This window comes from Tursiops truncatus, chromosome 3 (genome assembly GCF_011762595.2).
Source record: "Tursiops truncatus isolate mTurTru1 chromosome 3, mTurTru1.mat.Y, whole genome shotgun sequence".
In the NCBI taxonomy this organism is placed as follows: domain Eukaryota; kingdom Metazoa; phylum Chordata; class Mammalia; order Artiodactyla; family Delphinidae; genus Tursiops; species Tursiops truncatus.
The window spans coordinates 26596418-26608145 of NC_047036.1; the positions used below are offsets into that span (position 1 = coordinate 26596418).

Here is an 11728-nt window from a genome sequence, read left to right on the forward strand (position 1 = left end):
GCATAAATAAGTGATGTCAAAAGACTAGTCTTTTCTCATTAGACACACATATTAACAAGCAATTTAATACTTTGGATTGCTGTTACAGTTTACTGAAACTTTTATAAGATTCAAAGCCAAAGAAAAACTAGGTACAGAAATTCTGTAATAGCTTCCTATACTGGGATAAAATACATACATGCAAATATTTGATCAAAAAATGATTATCTTTAAATTGGCATTTCCTCCCCTCATTTCTATCTATAGGTTTGCATTCGAAAAAATATTTCAAAACTGCCACAAAGAACAAACCCACTACATTTTCAGTAAACAGTTAATAATCCAACAAATCTATCACTCTGCCCACAGTAACAGAAAAATACTGTGTAAAACAATTAAAACTTAAATGGTTAAATACAGCCTTGTGTAGGACACACAGTACTTGGTAGCAGTAGATTTACAGCACAGTGCTGATTAGCTGTATCTTGTTTCCCAGAAAAAGAAAATGGCTTGATTTTTCTCTCCACGAAAATTATTTGCTCTTTATTAAAGTGGCTGGGACTTTGTTAGTTGTTTAATTATCACAATTTGTAAGTAAAGAATTTTTTTAAAGTTTGAAAAGCCCCAAGATCATGCCCCAATAATTTGTCATCTCAGTTCTTTTTCTGGAAATAAGCTTCAAAGTAAAAGAGACTTGTAAAAAAATGCCACATGTGTTCAACGCATTTGACAATTAGTAGAATATTAATTTCATCAATAAAACACATTTTAATATCTCTTAAAAATCAATGGGGTCTTAAGCATTGAGTCATATTTTAACTGGTGGTGATTTTTTCAGTGATACATAAAATAATGATACCCTTCCTTTATAATAAATGCTATCTTATAATTCCATGAAATATGGCAACTCTGTTCCTCAGAATTACACGTTTTAACCAAAAAAGATAGCCCAATTTTACAGATGAGGAAAATGAAAGACCAAATAAGAGATGTCCCCAACGTCATTAAAATCCGGAGCAAAAAAGACTGGAACCCAGGTCTTCTGGTTCCCAGTGATGTCCTTTCCTTTAGACAACCCGCCGCCTGAAGTGAATGAGGTGAGAAAACTACCTGGGTTTATTAACCAATAGCTAATTTACCTAGTACACAGATATCTAATATAATCTCTCTCTATAAAAAGCTGATCACTTAGGAGCCCTGAACGCTTACGGCCTGAGTCTAAAGAGACTGTCTCAGGCTGACTCAAAAGTAACAACAACAGAATCTAGTGTTTTTCTTTCTTTTGATAAGATATATAACGAAGTACAGAAACTTCAGAAATTAGAGCTTCCCTTAAGTAAGAGATTTCATAGGGTGCATTTCACGGCACCTCACTTGCACTTTTCATTTCCCTGGAGGGGAAAGACCCGCCAAGGGAAATTACTGGCCCACCTGGAGCCTAAACGCAACAGCCAGAACAAAGCTGTGGACTCATTTATCAGCACTAGAAACTTCGCACATCTCTTCCAGCCTACCAGCTACACAATTCACAGGTGGTTGGTGTGTTTACCTCTCTCCTTGAAGGGAGAACTAAAGGAACCAAACGAATGCGATGACACCCACAGTCTGTTTGCGGGGATCGGGTGGAAGGCCAGGGGAGACCACGGGACGCAGGAGAAGGCACCCAAGAAAACAACACGTTATCTGGGCTCGGGGGGCCGGAGCACCGGGCGAGGACCGGTGCCCGGGCGGCGGCGCGACTCCGCACTCCCCGAAAGGTGCCCTCGCCCACCGTCTCTTTCCCCAAGTGGGAGGGATATCGGAGGTGGGGACCGGCCCGGCGGGGGCGGGGACCGGAGGCACCGCAGGGGCCGCGGCCTCGGCTCCCTCCCTCCCAGCCCGGCGGGGGTGGCGGCTCGGCTCCGAGGCCGCGGGAGGCCATTTTAGCTGCGGGGCCGCCAAAGGCCCGGGAGGCCCTCCGCCTCACCGTCTCCCGCTCCCGCCCCCACCGGGGCCGCTGCCCGCCCCGGGCCGGGCGAGGCCGCGGGGCTCGGCCTGCCGCCGGCCGGCGCTCGGAGGGGGGGGGCACGGGGGGGCGGCGGGCGTGTGGGCGTCGTGTCGGCGGGATCCGGGCGGAGGGGCGAGCAGGGGGAGAGGAGGGAGAGGGCGGGGAGCCGTTACCTATACTGGGCCGCAGCCGCCGCCGCCGCCGCCCCGCTGTGGGTGAATCCAAAGTAGTTGCCGGTCGCCATTTTGGCATCTTCCCCCAGCCGGCTGGGCACTGCGACGGGCACGGAGAGTCGGGTCCCATGGCGGGAGGAGAGGCGCGGAGAGGGGCAGAGACGCCGAGGGAGGGAAGGGGAGAGAGAGAGAGAGGCTCCGTGAGAAGCCGCCCTCGCCGGGCCGGGCCGCGGCCGCGCCGCCTCCCCCTCCCGCCTCGCACTCCCTCACTCACTCGCACGCCCGGGTGGCGGCCGCCGCCTCCTCCCCAGAGCCTGCCCCAACCCCCCGCGCCTCCCCGCCGCCCCGGGCCGGGGAAGGGGCCACACGGGGACCCCGACGGGGCACATTATACTCACCATAGGTGAAAGAAACTACAGGGCATATGGGAATCATGGGCTCGGGCTGCTGCTGCTGAACTCTGAACTCTCACCCGCTGCCTCCCTCCTCTGCCCCGCTCCTCCTCAGCGGAGAACAGACCGCCGCCTCCCGCCGCACTGCGCAGGCGCCCCCGCGCTCGGCACCCTGGGAGCTGTAGTCCCGCCGCCTTCGCGGCTCCGACGGGCGCGTGCCATGCCTCGGCCGAGGCGGGCCTGGGGCGCCCTCCGTGGAAGGCGGGCTTGGTCTCCTCCGCGGTGGTGGCGAAGGCGAGACGAGCCGCGCCGGCCGGGAGAGGGAGTCGGGGAGAGTGACCCGAGAGAGTGACGTCTACCAGCCTTTTCTTCTTACTTTTCACTTCTTTCACTTTTGTGTGTCCATTTGTTCTCTCCCTTTTGCCCTTCTCCATCGTGCACTTTTCACCAGGACTTGAGCTGGACTAATTTGGATTTTTCCTTATTTCTCGCATTCCCGGTTCTTGTCCTTAGCCTTTAAAGTGGAGAAGGAAAGACGGGGAGAAGAGAAAGAGAAAAAGAACGGCAGGTGTGCTATTGCGTTGGATACCCCTTCCGAGCACTTGTCTTCTGGTCCCTTCTCCCACCCGCACCCACCGCTTGATTCCTACAGCGTGTACGGAGCCCTCACAAAACGTCAGGCGCTCTTCTGGGTGCTGGAGATAGAGCAGTGAGCAAAACAAAGTCCCTGTTCACACGGAATTTACCTTCTGGGAAAGGGGAGGGTGGGCGGCAGGAGGTTCAGACAATAGCCAAATAAATACGATGTCGGCTGGTGATTGCAGCTTGAAGAATAAAGCGTGGTAAAGAAGTTAGAGAGCGAGAGAGGTGCTACTTTATGTAGGGCGTGGTTAGTGCAGCCAACGGGTAGAGTTGTGAAGGAGGTGAGTGGGCAAACCTAGTTGACAGTCGGGGGGAAAAGACAGAAAATGGAGGGTCCTAAGGCAGGCGTGCTCAAGAGCAGCGAGGGAGTTAGGCTGGCTGGAGTCGAGTGACTGGGAGTCCAGATCACAGAAGTCCTTGGTAAGAGTGGTGAATCTTTCATGGTAAGGACAGAAGGATACTCTCCCCACCGTGCAGCCGTGTCTTTGTTCCCTCTGCTTTCTCACTGTTTTGTCTTTACTTTCCCTGTGCATTTTCAACCATTCTCTTTCCTCCTGCAGTTCCTCTTCTGACTATTTCTCCCACCTTACATCTTTCCCGCCTTCCATCAGTGCCTAAGTGATCCATTTCACCTCTTCCTCACCTAGTCCACAGCCATCCCCCAGACCCTCTGCTACTCGCCTCTCTATTGGATCTGAGCTGGATATGAGCATTAAAAAGCAACACAAAGGGTGAATCAGAACTGACTCACTAAGTTTAGGGCCTTATCCCACCTTCTCATGCCAGAGCAGAGACAGTACCTCAGTTCTTATTTGTGCCAACCCTGCTCCCCCATACCTCCTAGAAAGGTACAGTTTCTAAAATCCTGTCTGAATTATCCTCTTATTCATTTCAAAAGAGAGAAAGTGTAGACTATTTGAGAAAAATCAATGTCATTGTTTTTCAGAATACCGATGTTTCTCCAGGCAAAAGTTATTTGTGCTCCAAGTGTGTTGCTAGGAAAAAAAAAAAAATCTACACATAAGATATTAGAACTGCATTTTAAAGGTAATTTGCCTTGAACTTCACGGAGCAATCAAGCCTTCAAGGCGCTGACTGTAACTGCTTTGATAAATTTGCACTGTTAGTTACTGGGCTATTTGACTAAAACGGGAGGAGAAAAGTCAGGTGTTAATCACCCGCCCAAGAGGATTCTTTTCTGGCCAATTTTGTGCTTGGTTGCTTGGCAGGTATTTAGAGGATGGAAGAGGACTGGGCTGCAGGCACACCCCAATGAGCAGTCAGGTAACTAGAAAGAGGGAGGCATGCCTCTTCTCTTTGGTAACTGTTCCCAGATCTAAGGGTAGGTGTGGCAGCAGGAATGGCCTCAACCTGCCCCTGATTTGGGATTATTTAAGGAAGGAGTTTTGGACAGGGCTTGGAATCAAGAAAACTTGGGTCCTTTTCCTGGGCATTTAGTAGTGGAATGACCTGGGTACATTATTTAACCTTTCTGAACCTGTATGACAGGAATAACAATAACGCTCACGGGATTGTGGTGGGGATTAAATGAGGTAGCATTTCTGTAAAACAACAGTCATTCATACTTCAGCCAGAGTGATGAGTTCAAAATGAAAATCTGATCTAACGCTTCTGTGCTTCTCCCTCTTAGCATAAAGCAAAACTTCCATGTGGTCTACAAGCCCTGTGTAGTTTGTCCTCCCCACCTTTTCAGCATCTTCCTCTTTATTCTCTCCATTCCAGCTTCCTTGGCCTCCTATTTACCATGCTCTGTCCCACCCCAGGGCTTTGCATGTTCTCTCTGCCTAGAATGTTCTTCCCTCCTCTCTTCACCTAGTTGACCCTTGTGCTTCAAGATCTCCACTCAGGACTTCCCTGGTGGCACAGTGGTTAAGAATCCACTTGCCAATGCAGGGGACACGGGTTCGAGCCCTGGTCCCGAAAGATCCCACATGCCGTGGAGCACGTAAACCCATGTGCCACAACTACTGAAGCCTGTGCGCCTAGAGCCCGTGCTCTGCAACAAGAGAAGCCACTGCAATGAAAAGCCTGCGCACTGCAACGAAGGGTAGCCTCTGCTCTCCGCAACTAGAGAAAGCCCGTGAGCAGCAACGAAGACCCAACACAGCCATAAATAAGTAAATTTATTTTTAAAGAAAGATCTCCACTCAGTCAACTCCTCAGCCTCAGTCAATTCCCTGACCCCCCGAATGGATCAGACCCTTATTATGCTTCACACTTAGCTGCCTTTGTCACAGTTGCAATCTTACACTTATTGCGTGATTATTTGATTAATATGTACTTCCCCCATCAAGCTGCAGCTTGTTGAATGCAGGGCGCTAATATTGGGTGCCTGGTGATAGAACTTATTTAATGAATGAACCAGGCTGCGCACAGCTTAATCTTTCTTGGATGACTCAGAAGGCAGTTCAGGAACCTGTAGTACCTGCCTCAGCATCATCAAGAGAAACCTTAATTAGCATCTGAGGCCAAATGAGGAAATGTCAATTGGCAGACCCAGAAGAGGTGGAGCCAGCCTGAGAAGGCCTGCACCTAAACTCACCCAAAATACATCTGTTTGCCTTTCCTCACACCTTTGAGTCAAGAACTGGTATCCTGAAAGGCCTTCTTACAATACAAACATGTCAGCCAGAAAGAATAATATATAAGCTACTCTGTACTATGAGGAGTATGATAGTGAAAAAGACTCTGATGCCAGACTCAGCTGGCTTCAGATCTCGGCTCCGTCACTCAGTGCTGTAACTCACCTCTGTCACAACCTCTTTGTGCCTCATTTTTCTCCTCTGTAAATAGAGATGATGAAAGTACTACCTACAGCAGGAGGCTTAACATCATCCTAGATGTGAAGCTCCTAGATTAGTGCCTGCCCACTCTAAGCACTTTGTGAGTGTTGGCTATTATTCCAACCACCACCCATTCTTATTACAATCAAAAATGAGCCAAATGCAGGGGACACGGGTTCGAGCCCCGGTCTGGGAAGATCCCACATGCCGCGGAGCGGCTGGGCCCGTGAGCCATGGCCGCTGAGCCTGCGCGTCCGGAGCCTGTGCTCTGCAACGGGAGAGGCCACAACAGTGAGAGGCCCGCGTACCAAAAAAAAAAAAAAAAAAAAAAAAAAGAGCCAAAGGTGAAAGACCAGGAAGCAGGCCCATCTAAATTCTTCCTTCCCCATCCTTTCTCTCCTTCTCTCCCCTCCCTTCCCCTCTGCTCTCCTCCTCTCCCTTGGAGGAATAACTCTGTGGTCTGGGAGACATGCTGAGAGATATTCTTTAGAATCCAGTTGAAGTTTTTTCTTGAGTTTTGGCCAATGGATGTTGGATGGTGGATAGATTGATGGATACATGAAGGCCTTTAAAAGGATTAAGGTACAAACTGAGAACCGTGATCCAGGATCAGATAGTAGGGTAATCCACAGAGATAACATGTATCCTTGATAAACACAGCGACAGCTGCTGTTGTGAAAGGGAAATTTAGTGCAGAAGATGACGTATTTATCTCAGTAAGAGAGTTTATGATATAGTGGTTTCTTCTAGGGCCAGGTTTTTATTTTAATAAATAAATTTATTTATTTTTGCCTGCGTTGGGTCTTCATTGCTGAGCACAGGCTTTCCCTAGTTGCGGTGAGCAGGGGCTACTCTTTGTTGCGGTGTGCGGGCTTCTCATTGCGGTGGCTTCTCTTTTTGTGGAGCACAGGCTCTATGCATGGGCTTCAGTAGTTGTGGCACGTGGGCTCAGTAGTTGTGGCTCACGGGCTCTAGAGCACAGGTTCAGTAGTTGTGGCGCACAGGCTTAGCTGCTCCACAGAATGTGGGATCTTCCCAGACCAGGGCTTGGACCCATGTACCCTGCATTGTCAGGTGGATTCCTAACCACTGTGCCACTAGGGAAGGCCCTAGGACCAGGTTTTACGGGTTCAAATCCTACCTGCACCACTTACTAGTTGTGTAGATCTAGGGCAATTTATATAACCTCTCTGGACCTCAGTTTCTTCAGGAATTAATGACGCCTACTTTACATGATTGTTGTGGGCATTACATGAATGAATACATGTAAAGTATTCCTGGAGCATTACTTGGCACATTGCAAGTGCTCAATGCAATCCTTTGGTTAATACCAGACAGAATAGATATTAAAGGATTTCTTGGCATAGACAGTCAGTCTCTGATTTCTCTCACCCTATTATACTAATTTTTTTCAATTTAAATTTTTGAGATATAATTCACATACCATAAGATTCACCCTTTTAAAATATTCAATTCAGTGGCTTTTTGTAGATTCACAAAATTGTGCAACTCTCACGACTGTCTAATTTCAGAATATTATCATCACCCCAATAGTAAATCCTGTACCCATTAGCAGTCACTTCCTATGCTCCTCTTCTGAGTGGCTGGAAACCACAAATCTACTTTCTGTCTTTGTGGATCTGCCTATACTGGACATTTAATATAAATGGACTTATACAATATGTGGCATTTTTAGCTGGCTTCTTTCATTTAGTCTTATGTTTTCAAGTTTCATCTATGTCGTAGCATGCATTAGTACTTCATTACTTTTTATGACAATAATATTCCATTGTTTGGATATACCACATCTTGTTTATCATTCATAAGTTGCTGGATGTTTGGTTTGATTCCACTATTTGGCTATTAAGAATAATGCTACTAGATTGGTTCAAGATGGCAAAGTAGGGTGACGTGTGCTCAGTTCCTCTTGCGAGGGCACGAGAATCACAATGAACTGCTGAATAATCACTGAGAGGAAGACACTGGAGCTCACCAAAAAAGATACCCCACATCCAAAGACAAAGGAGAAGCCACAATAGACGGTAGGAGGGGGACAATCACAATAAAATCAAACCCTGTAACTGCTGGGTGGGTGACTCACAAACCGGAAAACACTTATCAGTCTTCCCAACCTGGGGGTCTGGCAATGGGAGGAGGAATTCCTAGAGAAGCAGACTTTGAAGGCTAGCGAGATTTGACTGCAGGACTTCGACAGGACTGGGGGAAACAGAGACTCCATTCTTGGAGGGCACACACAAAGTAGTGTGCACATTGGGACCCAGGGGAAGGAGCAGTGACCCCATAGGAGACTGAACCAGACCTACCTGTCAGTGTTGGAGGGTCTCCTGTAGAGGCGGGGGGTGGCTGTGGCTTACCATGGGGACAAGGACACTGGCAGCAGAAGTTCTGGGAAGTACTCCTTGGCATGAGCCCTCCCAGAGTCCGCCATTAGCCTCACCAAAGAGCCTGGTAGGCTCCAGTGCTGGTTTGCCTCAGGCCAAACAACCAACAGGGAGGGAACCCAGCCCCACCCATCAGCAGACAAGCGGATTAAAGTTTTACTGAGCTCTTCCCACCAGAGCAACACCCAGCTCTACCCACCACCAGTCCCTCCTATCATGAAGCTTGCACAAGTCTCTTAGATAGCCTCATCACCAGAGGGCAGACAGCAGAAGCAAGAAGAACTACAATTCTGCAGCCTGTGGAAGGAAAACCACATTCACAGAAAGATAGACAAAATGAAAAGGCAGAGGACTTTGTACCAGATGAAGGAACAAGATAAAACCCCAGAAAAACAACTAAATGAAGTGGAGAAAAAGAAAAAGAATTCAGAATAGTGATAGTGAAGATGATCCAGGACCTCGGAAAAAGAACGGAGGCAAAGATTGAGAAGAAGCAAGAAAAGTTTAACAAAGACCTAGAAGAATTAAAGGACAAAGACCTAGGAGAATTAAAGAACAAACAAACAGATGAAAAATACAATACCTGAAATGAAAAATACACTAGAGGGACTGAATAGCAGAATAACTGAGGCAGAAGAATGCGTAAGTGACCTGGAAGACAGAATGGTGGAATTCACTGTTGCGGAACAGAATGAAGAAAAATGACTGTAAAGAAATGAAGACATTAAGAGGCCTCTGGGACAACACTAAAAGCAACAATATTCGCATTGTAGGGGTCCCAGAAGGAGAAGAGAGAGAGAAAGGACTCAAGAAAATATTTGAAGATATTACAGTTGAAAACTTCCCTAACATTGGATAGGAAATAACCACCCAAGTCCAGGAAGCACAGAGAGTCCCGTCCCAGGCAGGATAAACCCAAGGAGAAACATGCCAAGACACAGAGCAATCAAACTGACAAAAATTAAAGGCAAAGAAAAATTATTGAAAGCAGCAAGGGAAAAATGACAAATAACATACAAGGGAACTCCCATAAGGTTAACAGCTGATTTCTCAGCAGAAACTCTACAAGCCAGAAGGGAATGGCACAATATATTTAAACTGATGAAAGGGAAGAACCTACAACAAAGATTACTCTACCCAGCAAGGATCTCATTCAGATTCGATTGAGAAATCAAAAGCTTTACAGACAAGCAAAAGCTGAGAGAATTCAGCACCACCAAACCAACTCTACAACAAATGCTAAAGGAACTTCTCTAAGTGGGAAACACAAAAGAGGAAAAGGACCTTCAAAAAAACCCATAACAATTAAGAAAATGGTAATAGGAACATACATATCGATAATTACCTTAAACGTGAATGGATTAAATGCTCCAACCAAAAGACACAGGCTTGCTGAATGGATACAAAAACAAGACCCATATATATGCTGTCTACAAGAGACCCACTTCAGACCTAGGGACACATACAGACTGAAAGTGAGGGGATGGAAAAAGATATTCCATGCAAATGGAAATCCAAAGAAAGCTGGAGTAGCAATACTCATATCAGATAAAATAGACTTTAAAAGAAAGAATGTTACAAGAGACAAGGAAGAACACTACATAATGATCAAGGGATCAATCCAAGAAGAAGATATAACAATTATAAACATATATGCACCCAACATAGGAGCATCTCAATACATAAGGCAACTGCTAACAGCTATAAAAGAGGAAATTGACAGTAACACAATAAGAGTGGGAGACTTTAACACCTCACTTACACCAATGGACAGATCATCCACACGGAAAATTAATAAGGAAACACAAGCTTTAAATGACACAACAGACCAGATAGATTTAATTGATATTTATAGGACATTCCATCCCAAAACAGCAGATTACACTTTCTTCTCAAGTGCACATGGAACGTTCTCCAGGATAGATCACATCTTGGGTCACAAATCAAGCCTCAGTAAATTTAAGAAAATTGAAATCATACCAAGCATCTTTTCCGACCACAACGCTATAAGATTAGAAATCAGTTACAGGGGAAAAAAACTTAAGAAACACAAACACATGGAGGCTAAACAATATGTTACTAAATAACCAAGAGATCACTGAAGAACTCAAAGAGGAAATCAAAAAATACCTGGAGACAAATGACAACGAAAACACGATGATCCAAAACTTCTGGGATGGAGCAAAAGCAATTCTAAGAGAGAAGTTTATAGCAATACAATCCTACCTCAAGAAACAAGAAAAATCTCAAATAAACAATCTAATCTTACACCTAAAGGAACTAGAGAAAGAAGAACAAACAAAACCCAAAGTTAGTAGAAGGAAAGAAATCATAAAGATCAGAGCAGAAATAAATGAAATAGAAACAGAAAATAATTGCAAAGATCAATAAAACTAAAAGCTGGTTCTTTGAGAAGATAAACAAAATTGATAAACGTTTAGCCAGATTCATCAAGAAAAAGAGGGAGAGGACTCAAATCAATAAAATTAGAAATGAAAGAGTTACAACGGACTCAGGAGAAATACAAACCATCATAAGATACTACTATAAGCAACTCTATGCCAATAAAATGGGCAACCTGGAAGAAATGGACAAATTCTTAGAAAGGTATAACCTTCCAAGACTGAACCAGGAAGAAATAGAAAATATGAACAGACCAATCACAAGTAATGAAATTGAAACTATGATTAAAAATCTTCCAACAGGGCTTCCCTGGTGGCGCAGTGGTTGAGAGTCCACCTGCCGATGCAGGGGACACGGGTTCGTGCCCCGGTCCGGGAAGTTCCCACATGCCGCGGAGCGGCTAGGCCCATGAGCCATGGCTGCCGAGCCTGTGCATCCGGAGCCTGTGCTCCGCAACGCGAGAGGCCACAACAGTGAGAGGCCCGTGTACCAAAAAAAAAAAAAAAAAAAAAAATCTTCCAACAAACAAAACCCCAGGACCAGAAGGCTTCACAGGTGAACTCCATCAAACATTTAGAGACGAGCTAACACCCATCCTTCTCAAACTCTTCCAAAAAATTGCAGAGGAAGGAACACTCCCAAACTCATTCTATGAGGTCACCATCACCCTGATACCAAAACCAGACAAAGATACTACAAAAAAAGAAAATTACAGACCAATATTACTGATGAATATAGATGCAAAACTCCTTGACAAAATACTAACAAACAGAATCCAACAACACATTAAAAGGATCATACACCATGGTCAAGTGGGATTTAACCCAGGGATGCAAGGATTCTTCAGGATATGCAAATCAATCAATGTGATACACCATATTAACAAATTGAAGAATAAAAACCATATGATCATCTCAGTAGATGCAGAAAAAGCTATTGACGAAAC

At 45.8% G+C, this 11728-nt stretch overlaps 1 protein-coding gene across 5 annotated transcripts in view; it reads right to left on the reverse strand.

Annotated features, from left to right (window-relative positions):
- Positions 1 to 2697, reverse strand: part of ZFR (zinc finger RNA binding protein) — a 75354-nt gene extending 72657 nt beyond the window's left edge. For all 5 annotated transcript variants that reach the window (XR_012330641.1, XM_019930185.3, XM_019930186.3 and 2 more), the window contains exons 1-2: positions 2538 to 2697; positions 2140 to 2239 (exon numbers count right to left, since the gene is read on the reverse strand). Coding sequence is in view for 4 of the 5 variants with exons in the window: in XM_019930185.3 (XP_019785744.1) it covers positions 2140 to 2239; positions 2538 to 2574 (137 nt within the window). In the remaining variant the exon portion in view is untranslated. The remainder of the gene's footprint in view (positions 1 to 2139; positions 2240 to 2537) is intronic.
- Between the last annotated feature and the right edge of the window lie 9031 nt (positions 2698 to 11728).